At 42.8% G+C, this 27,526-nt stretch overlaps 2 protein-coding genes across 3 annotated transcripts in view; one reads left to right on the forward strand and one right to left on the reverse strand.

Moving 5' to 3' along the window:
- Positions 1-257: 257 nt before the first annotated feature.
- Positions 258-16,846, reverse strand: SMPD4 (sphingomyelin phosphodiesterase 4). Of its 2 annotated transcripts, XM_030285638.4 has the most exons (19): positions 16,697-16,846; positions 16,400-16,486; positions 15,022-15,164; positions 14,794-14,869; positions 13,817-13,925; positions 13,163-13,215; positions 12,476-12,627; positions 12,016-12,148; positions 11,327-11,398; positions 7,828-7,917; positions 5,437-5,582; positions 4,901-4,991; positions 4,590-4,690; positions 4,146-4,309; positions 3,279-3,484; positions 2,525-2,758; positions 1,734-1,865; positions 1,440-1,568; positions 258-781 (listed from the first exon to the last, which is right to left on the reverse strand). In XM_030285638.4, exons 1-19 carry the CDS (start codon positions 16,733-16,735, stop codon positions 455-457), a joined length of 2,484 nt encoding a protein of 827 aa, XP_030141498.1. In that variant the 5' UTR covers positions 16,736-16,846; the 3' UTR covers positions 258-454. The 2 variants fall into 2 exon arrangements, with proteins under 2 accessions (XP_030141498.1, XP_030141499.1); XM_030285639.4 differs by lacking the exon at positions 7,828-7,917.
- Positions 16,847-16,866: 20 nt separating this feature from the next.
- GGT5 (gamma-glutamyltransferase 5) overlaps positions 16,867-27,526 on the forward strand; it is a 35,772-nt gene continuing 25,112 nt past the window's right edge. Inside the window, exon 1 of the mRNA XM_030285652.4 lies at positions 16,867-17,163. Coding sequence (XP_030141512.4) covers positions 17,036-17,163 — 128 coding nt within the window. The 5' untranslated portion in view covers positions 16,867-17,035. The remainder of the gene's footprint in view (positions 17,164-27,526) is intronic.

Below are 27,526 nucleotides of genomic sequence, written 5' to 3' on the forward strand. Positions count from 1 at the left end.
TTGTACTGTTCTTCCCCTGTTAGAGCACCATGGGATGAGGGCTGCTGTGTTCTGTGGTAAGTGAAAACTCACAGGCTTTGAAGGTTAGGGGACAAAATCATAAATGGTTCTGCGTCTCAGGCACCACATCCTTCCTGTGCTCAGTGAACTGGAAGAACTGGTCAAGAGGTCAGTGATGGGATCCACCTGTGGCTGCAGTTTTATAAATACTCATGGCTCATTCTTCCCCCCTCAAAAAAAAACCCAAACAAATTCACTCGAGTCTACAGGAACACTTTTATAAAAATAAAATTTACATTGATTATCTCTACAAGGCCACATCAATGTTTATAAAACTCCATTAACTTTAGTATTAAAAAATATTTTAGGAAGAGCTGATATAATTAAACATTTTAGTCATGGAATCTCAGGCTCATCCTTAAAACATTTATTTCTAGAAGCCAGGAAGAGGAAACTAGTGTTCATGTGGTTTCCATCCTTCGAAGAAAAAAGTCATTATTACAGCATAAAGGAAATATCCAGTTAGGATCATGAATGTGCAGCCAACTGGCCCCACATAAAACCAGGATGCAAGGAAGTAGATCATCAGCAAAGAGATCAGAGTCCTGTAGCTGGCCAGAAACCTCAGACTGATCCTGGGTCCCCAGTTCTGGCTCGTTCTGTCCCTCACCACGGGGCTGTACCTGATTTTCTGTACGAGCTGGGGGTTGGTCAGATGATAGCGACAGAGTCTGCCAACAAAATCGTCCCTGGAGCAAAGCACCTCCATCTGATCGGCAAACTGAGGGAAGATGCATTTAAAGTTAGTGTCCTCCTGCAAATGCTGTCATAAAGTAACTTATTTTATGATTTCCTTCATGTAGAGAATGAAGATTATAGGAAATGGTGGGATCAAACTGCACTTTTATTAAACAGCAGAACTGTCTTGGTGCAGACTTGCCTTGTGCTTTCATAACTAAGAAAATAATTTGCTTTTCCTGTTTAGAAGCATTCACTCTGAATGTTACTCCCCTGTTCAGCAACCATGAGTCCCTTAATAAATCACATTTGTAGTGTTTTGTGTATGAAAAGCAGAATTGCAGGTAGAGAAGCAGGCCTCATACTGCTAGGCAATACCCATCCAGACCCCACTGAAGAAGATGAGTAAGAACGAACTAAGTGTCCCATAGGCAGAGGTGGACAGGAACAGGAATGTGCAGAGGGATGCCCAGGAGGGCAGTGGTGGAGGTGGACAGGAACAGGAATGTGCAGAGGGAGGCCCAGGAGGGCAGTGGTGGAGGTGGACAGGAACAGGGATGTGCAGAGGGAGGCCCAGGAGGGGCAGTGGTGGAAGTGGACAGGAACAGGAATGTGCAGAGGGAGGCCCAGGAGGGCAGTGGTGGAGGTGGACAGGAACAGGGATGTGCAGAGGGAGGCCCAGGAGGGCAGTGTGTGCTCACCCTCTCGTTGAGCGCGGAGGACAGGCGGAACAGGAGCCGGACCAGAGCGGCGTTCTCGTAGCTGCGGATGGGCTGGAGCTCAGCGTCCCCTTGGTACTGCAGCTCAAACCTACGTAAGCCATTTATGATCTAGAAATGGGAAAATAAACACCTGGTCCTGCAGCTCCCATCTGAAACACCTTTCCACTGGCACCTCTCTTAGCCCCAGGTAGGTTTCATTTCTCTTTGTCATAGGAGAACGTGTTTTTTCAAGAACAGCCTAGGCAGAGCGATATGGAATTGTTTTTCTCTCACCTGGTACCTGCCAAGGGGTGTAAGGATGAGGCCGTTCTCACTTGCAATGCAGTCTGGAAGCTGTTTTTTCCCATTCTCATCCTGAGCTGTCCCACACTTCATCATCATCTGGGTCAGCTGGGCTTCACTCAGCTAGGCAAGAATGACACAGTTCTAAAGCAGGTGTTTGATCCATGCCCTATCAATTTCTCACTTAAACTCAGTAGCATTGGAAGTCTTTGACAAGCAGCTCAGATACCAAGAACTGCTTAATAGCACTTCAGTTAGACATTAAAACGAGATAAACCTCTCCAGATTTGTTGTGCTTGTCCAATTCTAGATTAGTGCTCTGGCTTATATCTCCCTTAACTCCCAAGGAGTATCAAAGAGCTGTCTCCTGGGGCAGTTCTGTACAAGGGAGTGTGGCTGCAGAGAAATTAACCTGTTATTTTAAAGTTTTACAGTTCGTCCACAGCTGCAGTTGTATTTTTACAGCTCTACATTTAGAAAATATGGGAGAGTTTTTTAAATTGCCTGTTTGGAAACAAGAGGACAGCCTTGGTATAAACAGATTTGGTATAAATTATACAGTGCAAAAGAGTCATCACTTAAACAAGGAAGGTTTGATACTTAGAAATTTAGAACACCTTACTCCATCTATATTGAAAATGGGTTCTGACGCAGGTAAAGTTGAGATGTTAGAATTTACTGGACAGCTTTGTGACCCCACATAGTATAAGAGACACAGACATACATTTGATGAATCCTGACTCTTGTTCTTGCTGCCAAGTTCTTAGAAAGATGTTACTTACCTTAAAGATCTGGCACAAATATTCCAGTGCCTTCTCTAAATATTCATCTGTTTTTTTGATGCTGTCCTGCCCAATTTCATCAAGGTCATTGCCTGTGTAAGAACCATTCATCTCAGATGGTGTGAATCTAAACCATGAGAAGAAGGACTGGCTGGCCATTGTCTCTGCAGAATGGTCTGATATGGACTTTGCTGTCTGCTGTGCCTGACAAATTAACTGGGCCAGCTTTAACACCTAAAATAAAAAACAAAAATTGTGTGGGACAAAGATAAAGGACTACTAAGGATCAATGCATGGATAAAACTGTGCCTTGGCAGCTGAAGGTGAGAGCAATCCCAGCAAACTCACTCCCTTAGTGCATATTGGATTCGTGCTGACTGTTAGCTGGATTTCCAGTAGGGTAGAGGCAGTTCTGTTGAAGCATTTAAGAAATCTGAGTGCTGCTTATGTTCTTCAGCTGCTTGTAGCTACTGATCAGTCAGAAGATCACAGTAAGCATGTTTGAGAGGAAATACCATACACTGCTCCAAGGCAGCAAGCTGCTACATTAACTTATTATTTATCAAAGAGAAGCAGATTTTTACAGCTGTGCTGGACTGAGACCCCTCAGGGTCCAGAAGTCCTTGTCAGCAAACTAAATTATTCAGTAATGCAGGTTGTGACGTTTTTTGCTTTTAACTTCTGATATGGATGCTCAGCACTGAGAAACATCTGTCACAGTAGAAAGGCAGGTGCAAAGGAGCTTGTTGCTTACCAAATTCCTGACTTCTGTGCCAAACATCTGTTTATACTGGAAGTCCTGTCCTTCCAGGCTGTAAACATGACTCTTCACCTTAAATGAGGCATCTGTAACAGCTGGAGACCGAGATGACAAAAAGCTCCCACCAAGAGTGGGGCTCATAAAGAGTCGGTGTTGACGGTGGGGAATCACAAGTTCTGGCTCCAGGAATAACTGTTCTCCTAGAATTTGGAAAAAGCACTGAAGATGGTTACATAATACTGGTCTTGCTGGGAAAAGCCCAGCTGCCTTAAGGCTGCTAGGCAGTTTTATTTAGAGAGGGAGTTCTAAGGGACAGGAGGCCTTAATTAGTGTTCTCATTATTTACTTCTCTCTGCCCAGAGCAGAAAATGTCAGCCTGCATTTAATGCAGACCATACAAAGCAGCATTTTAAATTTATAACATTTTTCAACAAAAAGCAGGGGAGAAACATACTTCAGACATTGATACTTGTCAAATCTCACTACTCCCAGATTCACTATATCCTAATTATCCTGAAATGCATGCATGACTCTTACTAAGTACACAGACTTTCAGAGATACATAAAGTGTAAATCCTGAACTATATAATGAAATAATACAACCATAAGAATAACTGACAATTATAATTGGGTTCTTTATTCTTTAAAGAAAAATTGTGAAATGCAATCTATGGTGATTAGAAGAGAACTCTAGACTTACAAACCAATTGACAAACATTAGTGAAGACAGACTTTTGAATGGCAAAATAGCCTGAAAAATGGGAGAGAAGTCCATTCACTTCAGTGCTTCTGAGATGAGATATAACTACTGTGAAGAAAGATTAAGACAGGACAACACAAGATGTCAAAATATCCTTTTACCTTTCAGGATCATTTCGGCTAGATTGGGCTGAGCAAAGACCTTAGCTACTCGGAACACCATGAGGGCATTTTTTGGACTGACCAAGTCTGTTCGAAGAGCTCTGTTCAGAAATCCCATAAACAGCTTGGTATACATGAGCAGGTTTTCTTGAATGAAGGCAGCCCTGTCAAAGTGAGTACAGGATTTATGAGTACAGCTATTTAAAGAAGTGTTATTTTGTCTTCTACCAAATAAGCCCTAAGGGACTGTCTCTGGAGAGGTGGTCAGTTTACACTGAGATAAAAGAATACTCTCAAATCAAAAACTAGTGTTCTAAGAGATCATTCTTTAGTCTTATATAGGAATTTAACTCAGGTTGGTGCACAGTTGCTGAAATCCTGCTGGTTTACTCAGGACCTCCTTGAGGTTTGGCTCAGATCAGTCCCAGCTTCCCCCCTCCTCACCATTTCTCCGAGACGCTGCGAGGCAAAGGCTCTGTGCTTTGTGGGGGCTTTTCGGGCGCGTACCTCCAGGGCTGCAGGTAACTCAGCCACATCTCAAGAACCTGAGCAAAATCACACATAAACCCACATGAGTGCCAGTACTTATTTGGAAAGGAAGTCAGGAAGGGTTTTGTGTTAATTTTTGTATTTGTTATATAAAGAATTCTACTGGTCTAGAAAAGAGATGTAAAGACCAAGAAACAGCTGCTGAACAGCAATAACTAATAACTCGTTCTGTTGAGTACAGACTAAGTGGAGAAGAAAGTACATACTGCTCTGAAAGAGGCATCCAGAGGCCAGTGGCCAAAACAGTGTTGCAAAAAGATATAAAGCTTCTCCTGGACAAACCGAGGAATCACAACCCTGCAAAAAGATTCAAAGACAGTCACATGTATAAACTGGCAGCAAATTTTAAAAACAAAACACCCAACCCTACCAACCAACAACCCAACACGCTTTCACAAATGCAAACAGAGAAAGAACTGAGCAAAATTTGTTCTTTTTTAACTTCAAGCCTTTGAATTCCAACTCAAATTATTAAATACCAAATACTAAACTAACTTTGGCCAGAATCCTCTGGTAGCGTTTTCTTTTCTCTATAGACTAGTGCAATACCTGCTCCTGAAGCTGCCCTCCCTCAGATGATGTGAGAAACATAATCCATCAGCTCTCATATACTTTTAATAATGTACTTCTGTAGTTAGCATCAAAACAGACTAATTCAACCTCTCAAAGAAAGACGAGATTTTCATGGAGAAAGTTCAGCTTTTCAGTTCTATACATTTCAGAGACATGCTCATGTACCAACCTTTTAAACTCCTCCAGTGGGCTGGCTGTGTGGGAGTGGGCTGAAGGGGAGAGAGGCTCTGGTTTCAGGCTGTTGCTGAAAGCATGCAGATGTTTCACAAGCAGTCTCACCACTAGCACATGCTCTTCAGTGGGCTTGAATGACTCCTAGATTCAAAGCAAAAGAGGCACCCAATGAGTGTCATTTGTTAAATGTCCAGGGAATTCAGGAAAATTATATTCTCAGATTGAAATACAGGAAATGCTCTTTTCCTTCTAGGTTCTTCACCACAGTTTTGTGCCACCTGATTTTGGACAGGTTTGCTCCCCAGGACAAGCTGCATCAATCTTCTGCCATCAATTCATTAAGAAACAGCAGCATATTTGGATTGTAAGAAAAGTTACCTACAGTACTCTAATGCACTGAATTTTGGGCTAGCTTTAAAGAACATAATAACTTGTAGATTTTGACTTACCCTTTTTGAAAAAAGAATATTCAGCCTTTCATTATGGCTATAAGTTCCTTGCTGCAGAAGCACAGCAGGTTCTTTGCTTATACTCATGGCTGGCTGTACTGAATTCTCCTTCCTATGCTGGTACTCATTGGCCTTACAGGAGAGAACAATCCTAGACAGTTACAGTAGGAATAGGAACTGCTGCTTCCAACACTCAGGGGCAGAACAGCCTGGGTGGGAGCAGCACAAGGAGGGATGGTGAGCCACAGTGATGTTACTAATGAGAAGTGAGTGTCTGATACAGCAGGGAGGTGAACAAGGCAAAGTGCTGGTTCAAAGCACAAACTCCTTTGCTACTGTCATCTGCTCTAACAGTAGTGAACTAATATCAACCCACCACTAAAGGCAGATTTTGAGATTTGTATTCTGTTTCACAAAAATTGAGAAGAATAATGTACATGAAATATAAGTCACAACTGCAAATATAATGGAAAGTGCTGGAAAGGTGTATTGGATTAGCTGCAAGATGCTTGAGGCAGGGAGGGAGTGTCTGTCTATGTCTGTCTTTATGTCCTTTCTCAGCAATGCCTGAGGCAAAGCAGATGTCTTTACACTCTAAGATTTTGAATACACTGACAATCACTCCAGGCTCCATGACAGACACAGTCCTGTAGTGCAGCCAGACCTGAGACGCTTCTAAGAGAGGGATAGACCTTTACCACTTCTAATGAAGGCTGGGCTTGTTTTTGACAGCTCCAACTTGTATCAGTACATTTTTTACAGTCCTGATGAGTTTATACAAGAAGGCAGAACTCCAAGAAGTCGTGTGGTCCTTGGAGTTTGGACCGGGATCTCCACAGCAATTAGAGATACTGAGTATTCTGCTACAGGCCTTGAAAGGGTGCAATTTTAAAAATCCCAAGCCCCCCCTGAAGGTACCTTTGGAATTTACAAAACCACCTACACATCATTTTGGGTGATGTTAGTAGTTTCTCCACATAGCAGTTCTTACAATTTCCTCTTAGTCTGGATCACCACCGTTATGAATGTCACTGGTTTAAAAACTGCCTTTCCCCACAACTGTTTTTGTTGTCAAACCTTTTTCTTTTTGTACAGGATGGATGTGTGCCACTGTTAATTCTTACTACAGTAACTAAATAAATATAACAGTAAAAAAAAGATTTAAAATAGTACTTTCTGTGTTCCTTTCTAAACAGCACCTTGAGATATCACAGTACTTAATGAAAACAAAACAAAAAAAGGATTAAAGAGCAGGAAAATGCCATGTAGTGCTGAAGAGCTTCATTGTACATAAGCTCAACCCTCCCCGTTCCCAACATGAAAACCCAATGAATAAAGGGCTGAAGTAGGAAAAGAGGAATCAGCAATCTGTTCCAACAGGAATGTTTTTGCATGCACATTTCCTGAACAATCTGCAAATGTACCACTTGTGCTTTTGCAAAAGTGGACAGCCAAATTGACATTGCCATCACAAATTTAGTATTATCCAATGACATTTCCTTGGCTAAAAACCCCCAGATGTTACCTACCTTAATCTGGGTGACAGCCATGCAAATTCTGATCTTTTCTTCCACGCAAGGTTTGCTTAAATGACTACTGTGTGAGAGGCAGAAATCTGCCATTGCTGGAGACAGCTTTGGTGCCAAAAAACAGCATAGCTGGTAAGTCTTACATTGCAAGAATGCATCTCTAGAAACAGAGTTTCCAAGTAGTCCTCATCACATGCTACAGTTTAACTCTTTTCTCCATGACCTTTGCTAATATCTCTCAGCATCTGTTTCACTGAACAATTTGGTGAATTTCAATGCCATGTTCTCAAATTATAAAACCACACCTTGGCAGAAGAAGCTGCCGTACAGCCAGCACCAATACACTTGGCAGATTATATGATGGAACAAGATTCTTAAAAAGGAAACAAAATGAAAAGATGGTAATACTTGGTATGCGTGGAGGGCCTGGTAGCTGGATTGGGCAGGACTACCGTGGTGTTTACTGGAGATACTGAGTCGGTAGTGGAGAACCTCCAGCTGAGACAACAGAAACAAAAAGGAAGGGGGGAGGGAAAAAAGGAGAGAAGAGAGCAAGAGAAAAAAAAAGTGAGAATGAGCCCAAGGAAGAAGGGTGGGGGGATAAATGAACATCACAAATACAGTCAGGGACAACATATCACCATAACAACTGCAGCCACAGTATCCTCTTTTTCTGGTGTTCAGTAATTTGATTCCATAGTGTTTCTTACACTTTATCAGCTTGGAAATACAACTGGGAGCAGGTGTCAAAAAAACTGGCTGCTCTCTTTGCTGAGCTCAGAGCAAGAACTGGTGGGGAATATGGAGCTTTTGCCAAATAAATCCCCCATTTCAGAAGTGAATTGAACTGCAGCAACAAGTATTTACACACTGTTTATTAAAAATGGAGTAAGAAAGCAATATTCTGCAAGCTATTTTGAAAGCTTTGTCATTTCTTCCTGTTCTGCTGGAGAAGCACAGTTTGTATGTGGAAGAAACTCAAATTGGGCTTTCCTGTCCAGAGAAATCTGTGTCTTCTCTCTACTTAAAGGCTATTTATTTGGGAAGGCTGCAGGTCTTGTGAATTTCCTCAAAAGAGAAAATTACTTTTGCTGTTAGGGAAACATTACACATCTAAAAAGGCAAAGACATACCTAGCACAGTACTATATGCTGATGCAAAAGGCACCTTGCCATAACACTGAAATCTCTGCAAGCCTCAGCCAGATCCCTCCTTGAAGGAACAACCTGAGCAGTATTTTCTGACTATGGCAGTGAAGAGGATACTGTAGCAACAGTGACACACATGTATGAAATTAATGAAAAAACATAAAACAAAAAATGTACACTACACAGACCCCAATGACTGTTGTCAGGCATCTAAACTAACTCTCCAGATCACACCTCTGCTGTCTTTAAACAGCCTCTACCCCATCTCCTCTGTTGCAAGTTTGGCAGCTTTTGGTTTCACACCCTTGGAGTGGCAGGATTGTTACTGCAGGCTCCCCAAGAGCTTGGGCAGATTGTCTGCTTCCAAAGTGACTTCCCTGCCACAGGAATCTGCAACCCAATGGATTTTCATGGCTGTTCCACATGCAGTGCTGGGGGCTGAACACCTGGCATTGGAAGGTCAGGAAGCATTGCATAAAGTTTTATCAAACTACTTCTTTTTAAGTGTTTCTTGTGGTAACAGCAGAAGGGAATAGGAAAAACGATGCTGCACATTTGGACTCTAGATCATCAGAGAGAAAAAAACAGACAAAAGAATTGGAAAATAGTTGAATTAAAAGGGAAAACAATGACAGCATAGCAAATAGCATCAACCTCAGGTTCACAGAAGACCCAAGCAGAATTTAAAGCTGTAATGTATCTTCTCAAAAGAAATTGTTTGCTATTCATTCACATTCCACTGCCTTCTGCTTATAAAGGGAAGTCTGTGATGACATTACCAAGGCTTAAGGAAAACTCTATGACTCTTCTTCTCAAGCAAGTCACTTATCTTTGATCTGTCTTGGCCCATGAAAGCAAACAAATCTGGCTGCTGGACAAAGAGTGAGCAAGTTCTGCAGAACCTCATCCCACCTTCCAAAACAGATATGCAGCCATTTCAAATCACTGATGGTCAAACAGCTCCAGATCCAGCACTGAGTGGTCACTAATTACCCTTCCTCCCAAACACACAGAAGGCTAAATGCTATCAAGTGAACCTGATTATCAATAATTTCAAGGATAAGGCACAGGGCCATCTTGGGTTTCCAGTCAAGGTCTTTAATGTTTATGTTATAACAGAACTTACACTTTTGGATGTTCTACTTGCTCATCTGAGGAACTACAAGGCAGACTGCTCTCCCTCAGCCCACCCAATCTACAAAGTTCAGTTTAAGCATCACAGGCTAATGAACATTCCTGCCCCCAACTGACCTGGAACCTTTCCTCAGAGAGAGATCCTTCATCCATTTATGTATCTCATGGGGAACTCCAGTCCCCCATTCCACTGTTCCACCCCCACAAAGAGGAAGACTTCCTATTTTACATATTCATGATTACTTCCCATCAAAGATGAAACTAAAATACCATCAGGGAGTTATGGCCTCAGGTTGTGGCTCAACACACCTTGTGGAGGATCCTGAAGTGCTGATTTCAGAGAACTGTAAGCTCTACCTAGGCCCTACTCCACCATAATGTGGAGAGTCATTGTCTGCAACTGCTGCTCCCTAGTGCTAGAAGAAAGCATCTGAAATACAGAGGGTGAACAGAGGAGAGAAGTTTAAAGCAATCATCATTTCTGGCCTAAGCACAGCGCTTGATGCACAGAGACTGGACAGACAGACAGACCAAAGGTACTTCAAGCAAAGCCTTTCCATCACAGGTGCACAGCCATGCTGCTGGGAGTCCCAAGTGGAGACTTTGCAACATTAGTGAGTTTGCATTTTGACCTCAACTTTGAGAATAAAAGACAAAACTCATCACATTTCAGCTCTCCAATGTTTTTCCCTAGCAAAATATAAATGTGTTTTACTTCATATCCTGTGGAGTGAAGGATTAGAATTTTTCATTCAATTCCCATATTGCACTTCCACACAGGAATAAATCCTGAGTAGCTTTTATTATCTCTCCCCTTCTATGAAAGTCCCACTGTGACCCAGAGGGAATTCAGAGGATCAATATTTTCTCCTTCAAATTCCCTTTACATTTATAATGCCTTCAGTCTTAGCCTCCCCAACACGTACTTACTCCTTACATGCAGTAGTTTGTTACTGAACAGGCCACCACAAACTGCTTACAACAGTGTATTATCTGAGCAAGAGCTTGTCAGATAATCCAAATTCTGTAGCTACAGAACTGCTTCTGACACCATTATGGTGAAAAGCATATTTTGGAACATGAAACAAAAATAGCAGTTTAGAAAGATTTTTTAAAATTTGGATTTAAGCTAAAAATGGTTACGGATGCTATAAATTACTAATTGGTATTTCAGTAACAGTTGCTATCTCTGATGGAAATTAATTTTAGCTATTTTTAGCAGTCATGTTGCCCCAGTGGGATTTAATACAATGGTTTTATAGTGGCATCTTCTCAATCACTGGTACTTTGATATTGATGTTCAGATTGTTGTGACCATCCCACAAACTCATCTTGAACAAAAAAAAAAAAAAAAAAAAAAAAAAAAAAAAAAAAAAAAAAAAGAAACAAACCAGAACAAAACTAACACAACTTCTGCAATGAAGGCAAATCTGGATGACACACTTATTCACAACATTTTTGTAACTGGATTATCAACTCTGGCACACTTAAGTAGATACTCTGATAAGTTATTTCTTTCCTTTGGACCAATATACAAAAATAAATTCTACACAGAACAGGAGATTTACCCCAAGGTAAGAGCTCAACCCCCAGGTGATGCTCACAAGTGCAGTACAAACTATTACCTTGACGTGAGGGGACTGCATTTTCTGATACATTTCCAGTGAATAATGATGAAGCCACATTTCAACAAAGATCTGCAAAACAAATATTTTCTCAGCTAGGGAAAGAGAAGTAATCCCACACTGTCAGTCAGAAGATAAGTATAAGGAAGACCACGGTAGAAAACTAAGGTGTAAATAGACAGCACCTATTCCAGATGTTTCAGGTTATCATGCCAACGGCTGACATGACAAACTCTTAGCACCTGCCAGGCATCAATTAGTCAGCTCAGCAACATGACAGGAACTTGTTTCAGAACAACTGCTAAATCCAAATTTTCTTCTGCTTCCCTTGATAATGAACAAAACCAATTTGGCTGTGTTTAACCCTTGCCTTTGCATAGAGCATAGAATTGGTGTAAGATAAAAACAAAATCAAATGCAGAAACTTTTCCAGAAAACAATACTCAAATGCCTGAGATCAGTTGATAGATCCTTAGTCTAAGAAAAGATATTAAGTGCCTTTCTAAGCTACAACTTAACAGCTTCACAGTGATTCTTTGTTGCATTAACAGGAAGCAACAGCTGCACTGCTCAATTCTGAAACCAAGCTAAAGCAAACTGGCCTATCTGCTTCTGCTTTAAAAACAAGAGATCCCACAGTGAGCAGAAAAAAACGTTGCAGGCCATTTCCTTCCTTAAATGCCAGGTACCTGAAGCAGAGTTTCTGATCTCCAGATCTCCTGGGAGGCTGGGTCAGCGTTCACAGAGGGCTGGTGGGCAATGTGCCGCTTCAGCAGGCTGGTGTGGTGCATGCCATAGGAGGAGAAAGGCACTGCTGGGGACCTTGGAGGACAAACGCATGGAATTACAGAAGTCAGGAGGGCTTGGTGCAGTACAAGGGGGTGTAGGGATGCTTTTAATCAGTATTTTATAAACTTTAAAACAGTCTTTCAAACTGCATAATTGATTACACATTTCAAACCTCTGCAACTTCCTGTAATTACTAATCACTTCAACTATAACTATAAGCAAACACTGCATCACTGTTCCTATGGAATAAATACATGCAGATGAAGTGTGGAGGTGTTTTCTACTTGTTTGATTTTGTTCCAACAAGCCATATTTTGCCTGCACTGTTCCCACAGTTTGCCCTGACACTGGAGCCATTACCTGGGAGTAGGGGAAGGGATGGCTCCTCCAGGATTTGAAGAAGGTGGGGGAAGGACACTTCCTTCTGTGGGTAGGAAACACTTGAGGTATGTGTCCACCAGGATGAAATAAGCACTGTTGGAAGGGCTGACATGATGGGTGACAGGTGAGTTCTGTAAGAGACACACGGGATACACCCGGGGTTAAACACTGCTGCTTTAAGCCAGTGCTGGGGGGTGATGGCAGACCCCCTCAGAATAAAAAAGCAGAAGCCCAATGGTTAGAAAGGGTGAACTGGCAGCAAAGAGCCCTTGGAGCAAAGGAAAATGAGCTGTCAGAGAAGGGGTGCTGCAGCAATCACTGTAACCAAGCAGAAGAGAGGTAACAACAGGCAGAGGAACCAAAGAACCACAGCACCAAGCTGCAGTTCTGACTGTAGAGAAATCCTTGCTGGGTACAGGGGGAGAGAAACCATTTGGAATCCACTGCCTGCTCCTTGTTGGCATGACACTGCTTACTGGTGTGTCCAAGGTGGGTATTTTGTTTATTATCCAGTCTTGGATCACCAAGTGAACCAAAGCAATAACAAATTCCAAGAGAACAGATGAAACTGCTGTTAACTTAGCTATACAGCACCCCAGCAGCTCTTAGAGTATTATGGAGAAAGGCCAGTACTATCTTAAGGGGAAAAATGTGAAAGTTACTTACCTTCTGTGTGATCAAACTAATTGCAAAGTAAAACATGTAATATTCAAATGGATCTGGAAGAACAGAGTTAGGGATCACATAATAAAAAGCAGGTACAGCTGTTAGATATTGGGAGATGCTGAATAGACACTACATTTGTACTTTGTCAATGCTAAAGTACCTTGCTAGAGCTTTTGAGCAAATTCAGCCTTGGCTTCTTGCTCTCCAGCTGACTGAAACATTGGTAACTGAGGTGTTCTCTGTGTGACAAAGTGTGTTTGGGCTACTCTTGGCACATCTGACTATTTCAAACTGAAACCAGCACAGCTATGGCTACACCGCTTCCAAAAGTACTCTAGCTGCAAAGTGAACATGCCCTTTTTCTACCATATTGCATAAACTACAAGCAGTCACAAAAACAAAAATTGTGAAATACAGGCTCTACTGAGAAACACTGGGAATTTTGTTGACTTGATTAAGGCCAGAAATTCCTCCAACAAAGGCTTATAAGAGGACGTGTTTATTTTAAATTGTAATGTAAAAATTTCTAATCAGCACAAACTCTTCAGCATGACCATGATCTACCCCATAGATAATAAACGTAAAATGGAAACATTCATGATTTCTGTTTTAGATTTTTTTTAAAAATTAGATACTTAACAATTAAAAGGATACTAAGAGCCAAATTCAAACCTAAACCACCAGATGAAGGAAACTGGACTTTGTTGTGGTATAAAGAGCATTCTGGTAGAACTTGCTCTTGTATTGAAGCCTTCACAGGGCCCTGAAAGACAGAGTAACAAAATATTAATGTGGGTATTCAGCATATTGCAAAGTATGTTTTCAGACAGTGAGATTCTGCATTCCAGCATTCTGGGATGATCTCTACATTCAGCTCAGTGATTTTATTGCATTGCAGTAGTTCCATGTCCAAATGCAGGAAAAATTCTCTTTAGAAAACTTTCAATTTTCTCTCTGAAAATGAGTATTCAGTATTTTTTAAATTGAAATTTAGTATTTTTTAAAAAAGCTTTCACCATTACTTTCCCAGTTGGAGAGGGAGCAGCACAGTACTGGTGTTTGGCTGCTGGTTTTGTCCAGGTACTTGAGCTATGGACCTGCAATAACCATATATTTAAATGATTTTTTCCTTTTGTCAAATCTGTAGGACTATTTGAACCAATTTCTAGATAGGATATAGGTGGTAGCAATAGAAGAATCACAGCAAAACCGCTCTGCAGATGACCACTTTTGCTGGAATGTGACAATTCACATCCAGGAGAGCAGTCAGACTTCAAACACACAGGCACACAGCACAGGTAGGGAAGGCACTGCTCTGGGATAAGTTTAGAAAACTTTCAATCCTGCAACTACTAATAACCACACAACTCTCCCTGGGGACAGAGTAAGAATTACAGTGCAGCTTTCTTGGCTGAGCACACATATCCAGCTGCTGAGAACCACAATCTCCTAGAGATTTTATGGCTGGGAACTCTCCTCCTCCATTCAAGAGTTATTTCAAGAAATGGGTCTGCTCTAAACCTGGAGCACTGAGGCTGCACGTTGGCCTATACTGAAATGTAGATATAAAGTGCATGCAAGCAGCTTCCACAACAACTACATCCCTTCTTACAAACTATTCAGTTACTCACTGGAAGATATGAGACTGGGAAATCATATCTGTACTCTTCTGCTTGGAGTTTGTAAACCAGCTTCATCATCGGGCCACTGCAAACAAGCATCAGAAAGTGAATCCCACAGCAAATTCCCTCTGCTGCCTCACTTCTGTGAACTTGGGTTTGCACAATGGAAAAAGGCCAAACACTGGTTATTTGTTCACCAATCCATTTCTGCATCTGTGCTGAAATGAATGAGTTTACCTGGGATCCAGGAAATCCAAAGCCACAGAATATTCATTGGGATTTGTTCTTCCTTGCAAGCAGCGAAGATTCCAGCCCACGATGATGCCATCCAGGCTGCCAAAAATGCTCTCCACCAGCCATGGGAAGATGCCATGTAGCTCCTTCAGGGAAAACAGACACAGGAAATGAATGTGCACAATTCCTCACTTGCATCCACTAGAACACAAAGATATGTCTGCCATTTATTTATGACTGTTTCTGGACTATCACAGGGCAGATCATCCATTCAGAACATTGCATTATAACATGGCAATCACTGGAGACCTATCCTGATTTCAGATCCTACTGAAGTTGCAACAATGCTCATCAGCATCACTTGCAGTTGTTTGCCATATTTTAAAAACAAGTTTTCTTTGTAAACTGAGGCTGAAAGGTATCAATGAAGGGTGGTAAAATGAAACAACTGCTTAGTGACTAGAAAAGGTTCTTAATTCTTGGCAACACTGGATTCCCACTGTTTCACCGGAGGCCCCCAAAACTCAGAATCACAGGATCAGTTAGGCTGGAAAAGAGCTGAGATCATCGAGTCCATCCTGTGACCGGACACCACCGTGCCAACCAGCCCATGGCACTGAGTGCCACATCCAGCCCTTCCCTCACACCTCCACACCTCCCTGGGCAGCCCGTTCCCGACAGCTTGTCTTGGGAAGGCAGAGAGGAACAACCAAAGCAGTAATATAAAAAAACAGTTCCCCGAAGCTTGCCAGTGTTATGGGTAATAAACATAATTTGCGCCATTCCTTGTATAGAATATATAATGTTAAATACTTGTTAGATTATACCTAGTTTGTACTAGCCTCCCCCAACTTCTCCCCTCCGAGACCGGGTGTATGTTGAAAACTAATTTACAAGTAAGAAGATCCGGCTCGCCAGGAGATGGGCCATGTCTGGAAGCTGCGGGAGACCCCAGGTGCTGATCATCGCGTGAACGACCCGAGATGGATATCTTGGAGATCCCCGGACAGATACATGTGAATGCAGCGTTCCCGTAAATTTCATCACGGGATTCAACAACTCCGGACACTGAATTATTAACATATGGACTCTGAAGAGAAGAAAGGACTGATTGCAAAAATCTTGGCCTCAGGCGGAATTATCCCTATAAAAACCGCTTGTACCAGGATGGAGGTGTGTGGGCATGGAGGAAAACCTCTGCTGAGGCTGACTCCTTGTTGCACACCCAGGGCCGACCCCGGGCTCGGCTCTGTTCTTTCCTTGTGGCTGGCTAGATAAAATTTGATTGCAAAATAAATATTTTATTTTTCATATTAATTTGGCTGGACAAATTTTCATTTATAACACCAGGAAGCCAGGTTCTGAAGCTGGGGCTGCTCACCTTGGCAGGCAGCTCCTCGATCAGCGTCTCCAGATCGCGGCACCTCTGCGCGAAGGGTTTGTTGACACAATCCGCCTTCAGCGTGGCCTGGTACGAACCACAAGGGAAATCCCATCAGGGCTGCCGGGCAGGACAGCACTTACCGCGGCCATGACGTACGAAAATCCCCCCGAGCGCCGCTCCCCCGTTCCTGCACAGCCGAGGCTGCAGGGGCCGGGACAGCACCCGCGCACCGAGACCAGGCCCGGCCCGTTCCCGCGGCCATTCCCCGCGGCAGGAGGAGGCCGTGGCACCCACCAGCAGGAAGCTGGGCTGCTGCAGGTGCGGCACGGCCATGGCGCCGCTCCGGTCCCGTCCCGTCCCTCAGAGCCCTCAGAGCCCTCAGCGCTGCCCGCGCCCGCGCGGCCCGAGCGCGTCACGGCCCGCGCCGATGACGTCACGCGGCGTTGCCATGGGGACGGCCCCGCGCTGAGGGCGGGAATCGCCTGAGGGACCCTCAGGGAGCGCCGAGCCAGCCCAGCGGTGTTATAAATAACTGCCTCAGGGCGCTATCCAAATATTCCTTCAGTTATGTCAGGTTTGCCATGGGGAGCCTCTCGCAGTGCTCAGACACCCGCTGGGTAAGAACTTTTCCCGATGTCCAGCCTAAACCTGCTCGGACTCAGCATTGTGCCGCTTCCTCGAGCGCTGTCCCTGGTCACCAGAGGTGAGATCAGTGCCTACCCCTGCACCGTCCCCGTGAGGACTTTGAAGACCACAATGAGGTATTCCCTCAGTATTCTCTGTTATAAATGAAAATTTGTCCAGCCAAATTAATATGAAAAATAAAATATTTATTTTACAATCAAATTTTATCTAGCCAGCCACAAGGAAAGAACAGAGCCGAGCCCGGGGTCGGCCCTGGGTGTGCAACAAGGAGTCAGCCTCAGCAGAGGTTTTCCTCCATGCCCACACACCTCCATCCTGGCACAAGCGGTTTTTATAGGGAAAATTCCGCCTGAGGCCAAGATTTCAGCAATCAGTCTTTTCTTCTATTCAGAGTCTATATGTTAATAAGATTTTCTTTTTTGGTGATGAGGGAGAACAAATCACTGTCTGGAGTTTGTTGAATCCTTTGATGAAATTTACGGAACGCTGTATTCACATGTATCTGCCTCAGGATTTCCATGAGATCCATCTCGGGTCATTCACGCATACGATCAGCACCTGGGGTTTCTGTATCTCCCCAGACATGGCCCATCTCCTGGCGAGTACCTTCTTACTTGTAAATCAGTTTCCAATCTACACCCAGTCTCACCTGTGCCTGTGAGGGGGGGGGCAATCCTAATACAAACATGTATACTTTAACAAATATTCAATATCACATATATCATATTAGAAATGGCGCAAATTATATCTACTACACATAACATCTCCAAGGTGAACAAAGTGCCCTCAGCCGCTCCTCATAAGGACCCTTCAGACCCTTCCCCATCCCTCATTGTGGATGCTCTCTAATAGATTAATGTCTTGTTTACACTGTGGTGCCCAAAACAGCACGCAACATTCAAGGTGAGGCTACCCGGTGCAGGGCAGAGTGGGACAATCCCCTCCCTTGCCCGGCTGGCGATTCTGGTGTCCCCCAGGACACGCTGTCCCTCCTGGCTGCCAGGGCAATGCTGACTCACATCCAACTTTCCATGACCCCCAGCTCCCTTCTGTTATGAATGAGTTCTCTATGTCTAATTAATAAACAACAAAATTGAATTTAGCAGCAATTTTAATTGAGCTGAAATTTTATATAAATGAATACAACACAAAAATTCGGTAGTGATTCATTAAGTATGATTAAAGTTTGTATAAAGCATAAGCAAAACCGACCAGGGTACTGGGAGGGCTTTTCACTCTGCCTCACGCACTGTATGCCAATACATATTCATCAACGTTTTCTGTAATTTTGGTTCGTTAATTTGAGGTCTTATTAGTGTTGAGATTTCTTGGTTAATGTAATAACGAGTGTGGTGGGTTTGGAGTTGGTTAATTACTAGTGTGCTTACTTTTTGTTGTGAGATAGTTTAGGAATGTGCCTCCTGTTGATGGAGTAAACAAGTTACCCTTTGTCCCCTTAAAAAGGAAAAAAAAGTCAGAAGTTTCTCTCCTCAATTTGGTTAAAAGACAGCTCATAGGACCTTGGAGACTTCACCTCAAACTTAAGGATAGCTAATTGGACAAGAGCCAAAAGGTCCTGCCTAAGCAATTCCCTAGAAAAGAAGAGAACAAAAGAAGTAAATTGCTTTTGTGAAGTGTTTAGCAGGAGCAAGACCCTCTTGCCCTGGCTCGGTTTTTCTCTGTAAAGAGCTTTTTTATTTTTGTCTTTTAATAAAACTTTTTGTTTCCAACACTGTCACAGGAGCCATCCTGCTTCTTTTATGCCACCTGCGGTAACTGAGCTATCAAGGGTATAATGCTTATCTCTGAGAGCTTGTAAGACCTGGCTTGAAGAGAAAAAGTGAAGTGATATTTATTTTATTAACTTAAGTAAATTCCAAAAATCTCTGTTTCAAAAGCATTAAGATAGGATTAGGAGAAAGGTAAAGTAGGTTTAAAAGCTACCTGTCTATCTTTCTAGGGGTTAGAAACTTTGTGTCACTTCCCTAAATGTCTTTCTTAAACCATAACACAGGCAAAGGCAGACTTCACTGATAGCGCACACCTCCGTGAAGCGATATGCGGAATAAATAAATAGACTCCACAATTGGGGTAGTTATAAAGTGGGTATGTATTGTCAGCACCTGACATAAGTGAGAAATTTCTCCAAAGACCTGTGCCCCAAGCCTCAGTCTGACCCACACCTTTATTCCCAAAGTTGTTCCATATGCACTACACTGAACAACTTGCCATGCATATTCAACCCCTGGCCCCGCTTGCCCTCGCCTCTCATGCTAAATAGGTCCACTCCCTTCTGGGCACGCGTGGTTTGCCGTGGTGGTCCTGCGGGGGTCTCTGGTGGTCTCTTGAGGCTGAAGATCGTGGTCTTCCTCATGGTTGAACTTGTGAACTTTTCTCTTTTGTGCGTGCACTTTTGGTCCTTTGGTGCTGATCTGAGTACGTCTGTCAGTCTCAGTAAACTTAGGGACAGAGGAGCCTCTTTGTGTCTTCGGTCCTTTCTGGTATTGTTCTTTATGTAAGAAGCTTCAGAAATTTGCATTTTCTTATGCCCTTTTGTACCATGGCAGAGGTTTCTTAAGTAAAAGGTTAAAATGTAACACAGAACTCTACAAGCTAGAATATAAATGCTTAATTCATTTTGTTAAGTGAACTCCAAAAATCTCTGTTTCATCCGGCCTGCTCAAAAGGACAGCTCTGTCCCCACCATAGCGTGTGTGCGTGTCCTGTGCTGGGTGTGATGCACACACGTGTGCGTGTCCGGGTGGGATTCCTGCCGTGTCCAGCACGGCCCTTTGCGGACAGAGACTGCCGTGAGTGAGCGCTGGTCCTCGAGGGGTCGGCCCGACCTCCAGGTGGGGATAACGAGCTGCTTTAGCTCCCGGAAAAGCTGCTGGGATTGATGGCAAAGATTCTGCGGAGTGTTTATTTGGCTGTGAAAGTTGTATGTGTGAGTGTCAGGAATTAAGGAAACGCAGAGCTGGCGTGTTTTCAGTGAGTGATAGGATCGGAGAAAGAATGCAAGAGGAAATAAAGGATTGGGTGAAAATTTGGAGACACAACACTGGAGTTGCTCAGTGATGCTGAATGGGAGAAATGTATCAAATTATTTTAAGCACTAATAGAACTGCTGAGAACAACTGTGGAAGGACAGTTTGGTGTGCTCTAGAACCTACAGAAATGGATGGTATAGGTTCACTATCCCTCTTAGAGCATTTTCACATGTATATATCAAGATTGTATATGTACTTTTTTCCTGTTTTGCAGATGCAAAGACCAAAGTCCAGAAAAGTCACCTTATCTGGGTTTCTTCTGATATGCCACTTATCTAGGTTTCCTTTTCCCCTTCCTCCCAAATTTTAGCTGCCTTTAAGCCACAGCAACAAGAAAGGCTTTTTTCTGTTATTGGTATGTTTTTCCTAGGAGAAGTATCCCCGAGGGAGTTGGAGGCTGAGCTGTTTTCTGCAAATATGGATTCCATGGTTTTGGGCTTGTTTTATGTTTTTATCATTCAGTGTCAGAGGCTTCTGACTGGCAAAGAAGTGACTAACCAGCCATACCAAGAGCTCTCCAGGGTAGCCTCACATTTTGTCACCTTGGTATAATCACTAGAGCATCAATCAAACTGTACAGAGGTAATTAGGTTAATGTAACTGTTATAAAGATGAATAACTCAATTTGTGCATAGAAGATTGAGTTAATACAGCACCCACTTACCAGAAAATCCATGAAGAAAAGAGAGTCTCTAAATCTTCCAATACCAGCTTGCACTGTTGCTGATGCTCAGGTTAAACATTTGGGACAAGTAAAGAACCAGACTGTGTGGTTCTGGTGCTCACAGTGCTGGCTCTGGAGCTCACACAGCTTTTTTTTCTGAAAGCAGTACTAAAAAACTTTGATTTAATCCATATGAGGCATCCACTGCACCATCCACAGGCATTGATGGGAAGTTTGGTTATATCAAGGCTTTAGTAAGTGGCTCTTCCCCTTCAAAATGAAATGTTTGTAGTGATTGATGTCATCTTTTATAGAGCTGGTGGACATCAGAGGGAGAAACAGAAGCTTTGGGACACTCCAGCTTCTCTTGAAGTCTGACTCAGATGCAGCAAACAAGTCCAAGCTAGGAACACATGATTGTAACTTTAACCTGATTTTGCTGATTAATGAAGGGAAAAGACAAATTAGATATAATCTAATTTAGAGACATAACATAGGCATCTGGTAACATAGACCTTTTGGCTTTTACAGGATTAATTTAGTCTCTTCCTGTAAGTACAGGTTAGAGTGTTCTAACAGTGGAGGTCTGTCAAATGTTTTCTTTTGGCTGGAGAATTATTTGGGTGTTGATATGTCAGGAATTGGGTGAAATTATTAGAAAACATCCAGTGTGTTCAGCTGTGATGGGAACAAAACCAGACTACCAGTTAATGAGAAACCATCTGGAACAGGGCCTGGATTCATACAGGTGGGGAGAAAAGGCGAATTTTCAGAACTGTCATTATGTTTATAGCCCAATCAAAGTAACTTCAGTCTCCAAAGCTGTTCAGTTCATACAGACACCAACTTTCTACTGTTCCTGACCTGTACAGGCCTGCTAAGGCTGTCAGTCAGAGTTCCACATGGCTGGAGATGAGACTTCATGTGTAGTCTGAGAAAACATGAACTCACCCAGTGCATGTAATGGCTTCTCCTGTGAAGGAGATGTTGGCAGTGTTGAACCATTGCAGGATGAGGCATCCCCATCTCCACACAGTTTGAGTGTGTGCAGCTCTTTGGGCATCCACTATCATTTTTCCTAATGATTTCTACAAATTTGTTATATTTTTGCCTGGTTTCTGCAGGCAGAGATTGCTTGAGATATTGTATGACAGCATGGTACCAGGAGCTCCAGCTTGCCTCCTGCAGTCTTGAAAGTACCTTAAGAATAGTCTGATTTAATAAGCAGGGTATTTTGTGCCTGTTTAAGGGTACTTGGCGTTTTGCAGCTTTGGCAGTCCCATTTTGAAGATTTTCATCTCCATATGAAGCGCTAGAAATTTGTTTTTAATTAAAATTGGATTTCTTGCACAATCACAGGAATCCAGGAGCTTGAGGCATAAGTAATCTCAGTATTTCAACACTTGGGATAAAAGATGAGTACTGGTGGCAGAGTGTGTGAACATAATGCATTATGCAGGGGGATAAAGCAACTCTTGGATCAGGAGTCTGAGGAAGCTGCATATGGTGACCATTACTGAGTTTTGCTTTTTTTATTATAGTGGTTGAGGTCTGGGATTGGACTTTGAAAAGTAAAGCCACACTTAAAGTACCATTTTCCATTCTAGCTGCTGGTGGTCCATATTCTGATTTTAATTAAGGTTAGCCTGGGCAAGAAAATGCTTTGTGCCATTTTTGAGAAGCTTTTCCTGTTGATTTTGAAGGAAATAGTGCTTCAAGCTGATAACTGTGCTTTCATTTCTAGAGATTTCCCTGTTTCTTAAACAAGATCTTGTTCCAGTAAGATAAGGATGACTTGCTCAGCTTTAACTAATACTTGAAGCATGCAGTAGGAGCTCTCTATTTATGCTTTGCCAAATTTGTGTTCCTATTTCCCAGTTCACCAGGTTTCTGCACAGTGCCACTGACAGCAAAGTCACCTTCTCCTCATGAGCTGCAGTTCTGCTCGTGGGGCACTGTGCAGGAGGGGGCTGCCTTTGGCTTCACCTGCATCCTACCCTGTGCTCCACACAGCCTGAGGGGAGGAGTGGGCTCCTGATTAAATGCTCCTCTATCTGTGGAATTTGCTACAGAGCCCCAAATCAGCCTCTAAATCCCGTGCATTTCCAGCTGTGCAATCTGGGCCTTCCAGGGAGAATCTTTATTTGTCAGGTAATTGCTGTTCTCACTTAGAGCAGAGACCTCTTTGTGTTCTGGCACATTTCCAAGTGCCTACCCAACTGCAGGATATCCACCAGGGTGGTGGAGAAGCATCTGTCCTGCTGCAGAGGGACAGTGGTAGTCCTTGCTCCACAGTGCTGGGTACCTGTGAATGTGGTCACTCTTTCTGTGTTCCTGAAAGGCAGCTTCTCTAGCTACAAGATTTGTGTTAGGTGAGTATTCCCAAGGAACCTGCTGAGCTATCACCATGGCAAGATGTCCTTGCATTAGTTTGGCGTCCAGGTCCTTTTATAACCCCAGTACTCAAAAAAACCCAAGTAAATGCAGCTCTTAGCTGCTTAATTAAATGAAATATAATAAAGAAGAAATAATAACCTTAGGAAGGGAGGCAGTTCAGAGCTATAATATGAATGAAATAAGCTGTAGCTGGTTGGTTTTGTAACTGATACAGTATTTCATGTTATTTTTATCTTTCCAGTTAAAACCAGATACTGCCATTCTTAAAGAGCACAGAATCAATTTAATGATACCTTTAATAATCTTTGCTTTCCTTTGAAAGCCATATTTTGGAAGCAGAATATCTCTCCCACTAATGGCTGTCTGCCAACTGGCTTTCATCTTTATCCTTTCTGATTCTGCAGCCTTCTACTCATGTGAATAATTTGCTCTCAGAGCATGTTGTTTTTAGCTCCTGGCAGTCAAGAAGAGAGAAATCAATGTAGATTGCTGGGGTGAGTGACCACGAGGTGAAACTTGAAAGCCTTGGATATTGGCTGCTTCAGCCTGACAAGCACAATGAAGTGTGCATGGATGGGGAACTGCATGGAGCCATGAAGGAGGATCAGTCACAGGACCTCAGAAAAGACTATAAAAAAGAACAAACACATAAGATCCCCTGAGGCAGAAAGTAGAGACTCATGTAAGAAGCTTCTGTGAATAATGAACAACTTCTGGTGTAGATTCACCTTTCAAATCTACTCACATTTATTGTCCACCTTTTTTTAATTTGGCTTAACAATGTGGGAGGCCACAGGTTTTCATGAAGATGCTTACAGACATGGTATTGACATCTGTATTTAGTCAAATACACTTTTAAATATAGTTTGGATTTATATGATTTTTAACTTCTCAGAAAGTGATGCTTTTTTGTTCCTTGAAGATGGAAGATGGATTTGTTTCCTTGAAGTACAGGAATTGAATCTGCTTTTCTAATGTAACACCATTTTGGATGTAACAGATTTACCATGAACCATTATTTACTTCTTTAATTTTATTTCTCATTCCAAGGGCCCAATTGTGTAACCAAACTTGTCTTGATAAAATCTCCCAGTCATACAGGAGAGAAATTAAAGATGGAATTAAGAGTTTCTGCTCTGGATGCTGAGCCAAGCATTCAAGAACATTTGAAATGTTGAAATGAGAAAAACTGTCTTGAACAGGATGTTTTTATCCTGAACCAGATTTCTTGGTGTATTTCCAGCAGTACTGAACCGAACTGAGAAATGGGCCCCAGAACTAAAATTTGGGACCCAGTAGGTCCCTGGGGTGTTAGAGCCAACCAAAAGCAAACTGTGTGCAGGGGCTCCAGGCTCATGCCTGCTATCTGGGACAGCAGGACACAGAGCAGATAGATTACCAACCAACAATTCATCCTATGCTTGTAAAATTCTCAGTTGCCAGATTTCCTGGTTGAAGTTTATTTTGTATCATGAGACTGGATTTAAAATAAACCCTACAGTCCTTCATTGTGTGTCATCCTGTAATACCTGTAGGGAGGACAGTGGGATCATATCTCGTGCTGGACAGTACATAAGGGCTTACAGGAATACCATAAAAAACAGAACAGCACATTGTTCTCTTCTCCAAAATACCAAAACTTTACACTCTTGCATCTAAATATGAAATGGTGAATAGTGAATGTCACAATAGGTGCCTGTAAATGATGCAAGTTCGGAGAGTAAGTAAAACATTTGCCCGAGGGGAAATACAAATTTTTATTCCTGCTGTGGTGCGAAATGAATGTGATTTGTGATTTGTAGGATTGCTGTTGGTTAAAGTGCAATACAGTTTGTTGCATAAAGAGGAAGGGATTCAGACAAGTGCCATGTGTGGGGTTATTTCTGTTGTGCTGTATAAATATATGGCTTAACTAACAACAACTCCTGTTATAGGGAGCTCAGAGACTGACTGAGAGTAGGAATTGTGCCTGGACTGGGCTGTCATTCAAGGATAGAGTTCAGACTGTGTGGCAGGTACCTTATGCCTCCATATCCTGTTCTTATATTCTTCAAGTTCAGAAGTTTAGGAGTTTCTGAACAAGCCACAATAGAGGAGAAAAAGACATTGCCAACCTTATAGTACCTAAGGTGATGTTAGCTGAAAGTTATGGAAATACATAAGCAGAAAATCCCAGAAATTTCTGAGTGTTGGTCAGCTCCAGGGGTTAGAAAATCCCCCCCATCAATGTCAGATGAGCTATTGCTGAACCTGGAGCCCTGTCAGTCATCTTCTCTAGATCTTTTGTGCAGCACAAAGCATGGTGTCATATCAAGACTTATTGAAGCAATGCTTTAGGAACAGCCTGGGGAAGATCCTTTTTCCTGTAGGTGTTCTCATCTATTCACCAAATTGTGTATTAGTTTCTAAATGCCCTGAGGCACTGATGGATCCTGCACAGATGTTTCTTAAAATACAGCCCACCTGATAGGACAGAGTACTCATCAAAGCATCACTGGAGAACAGCAGTAGCTCTGCCTCTGGGGACAATTGGGTCTATTCCCACCTAAACCTTCCCAGGTTTTGCACTGTAAGTCTCTACTGTGTAAGTCTCAGTACAGACATGGAGTTAGAGTTAGGAACCAAAGAAAGAGAAATCTAGATGTGGAGTGAGACAGGGACACTCGAGGGGGGTTGTCAAAACAGTGGGAAGCCTGTTGGTAGGGTTCACTATGTGCCCTGGGAGTGTGGCTGCTGTCCTGGCTTAGAGCCCAGTCAAGGTTCAGAGTTAAGATTATGGCTCTGGCAATGAGAAATTCAGCCACATGGCAGGACTGGAGTTCAGAGGTGACACCACAAAAAAATGAGGGTTTTTACTTGCGTGATCCTTTGACTGGGGACTGGAGTGCCCCATGATAAGGGACATCTTAGGGGTAGTGAAGGATGGGGTCTAGTGGCTCTTAGGCAGACACAGTGAGGTCACAGAGTCATGTCAGTTGGAAAAGGCTTTTAAAAATATCAGGTCCAGCTGTTAACCCAGCACTGCCTTCTCAGCCAGAGCCTTGTTCCCCTCTGCCTCCTTCTGAGCTGTATTTGCTGGGCTCAGTGTGGATGGTGCCCACACCGGCACCATCCAGGCACCACAGGTCACCAGGAGGGTAACAGAGCCAGAGGTTCTGCACAGCAGCCCTCAGCAGGTCTCCACTCCTGCTGAAAGCACTGGGGCTGTCGCTGCCAGAGAGGAAAAGAACCATGCCATGGATTTTTCCTTGGTACAGCCAGGGTTAACACAACAACCCTCAGCACCCACTTATTTTTCTTGGGACAGAGCTACTCTCCTATGTAAATAGAGATTAAGTTCATTGCATCCTTCTAAAGGACCTACTATCAAATTGTGTTTAGAATTGTGCAGAGGTCTGGGGAGAGGGCAGAGTTCCCAGTTTCACTAATGTACTTTGTTTCTAAGCCTGTATCTTTTTTTTTTTTTTTTTTTTTTAAACTCTTCTCTATTTCCCAGAAATGTGTTCAGCTTTTTGACCCTTAGAATTAATGTCATATTTCTAACATGCTGAGAGATTCCAGTTCCATACTTCCTTACTTCCTGTCCATGATGGTTTAACCTCTGGGCATTCACATTGCTTCCCCACCATCACTGAGCTGTGGCTGTGCAATTCCTTGCCTATTGCTGTCCATTTCATACTGTTATTTGCTGCTCTCTGAGTGTTTGGATTTCACATTCCTGTTACTTCTAGCAAAAGGAAGTGACTGAACACCAGCTTTGACATCATTTTACTGTTACCAACATTATATGGCTATCAGAAATGCCAAATCACAACTTCAAGAAGAACAAAACTTTTATTCTCTTACATGAGCTGTATTTGCAGGATGAGAATTCATGCTGTGCTGTCACAAAGGAGCAGGCGTCAGCTTGGAGCAAGGAGGTGCCTGAGGGCTACTTCCAACATCCAGCCTTGTTAGTCACAGTGACAGTGACTAACTATTAGTTTCAGAAATGTAGACACCTGTCCTCTGCAGCAAGTAGTCACCATTAATCATCACTTTGCTGAGTCACTGGGGAACCACCAAGGGAGCTGCTTGGACTCAAAAGCAAGTTCCATCTTTAATTTCTTGTGGAAACTGGCTATTATGGAGGAGAGCTCTTAACTGTAGTCTGATGTAAGTATTACGCCTGTCATGTTCTCTGTAGGAAATGATTTCCAGTCTATCACATGTTCTCAGTGAGTGGCTACTGCCTGTGTTGTGATTGTTGCTTTGACAGTTAAACCTTAAATCTCAGGTGACTTCATGTGTCAGCATAAACACAACCAGGATAGGAACTTGCTTTTGGGCTTCTAGTGGGTCATGGGAAATGAACTTTATAATTTGCAA

The sequence above is a fragment of the Taeniopygia guttata genome, chromosome 15 (genome assembly GCF_048771995.1).
Source record: "Taeniopygia guttata chromosome 15, bTaeGut7.mat, whole genome shotgun sequence".
NCBI lineage: Eukaryota > Metazoa > Chordata > Aves > Passeriformes > Estrildidae > Taeniopygia > Taeniopygia guttata.

Bases quoted from the DNA above. Each gene is read 5' to 3' on its own strand.
- SMPD4 (XM_030285638.4), bottom strand. From the start codon at position 16,735: ATGGCCGTGCCGCACCTGCAGCAGCCCAGCTTCCTGCTG. The intron at 16,487-16,696 runs GTGGGTGCCACG...GGTTCGTACCAG, and splicing joins AGCAGCCCAGCTTCCTGCTG to GCCACGCTGAAGGCGGATTG. The intron at 5,583-7,827 runs GTATTACCATCT...CTTTGAATCTAG, and splicing joins AGGCCCTCCACGCATACCAA to GAGTCATTCAAGCCCACTGA.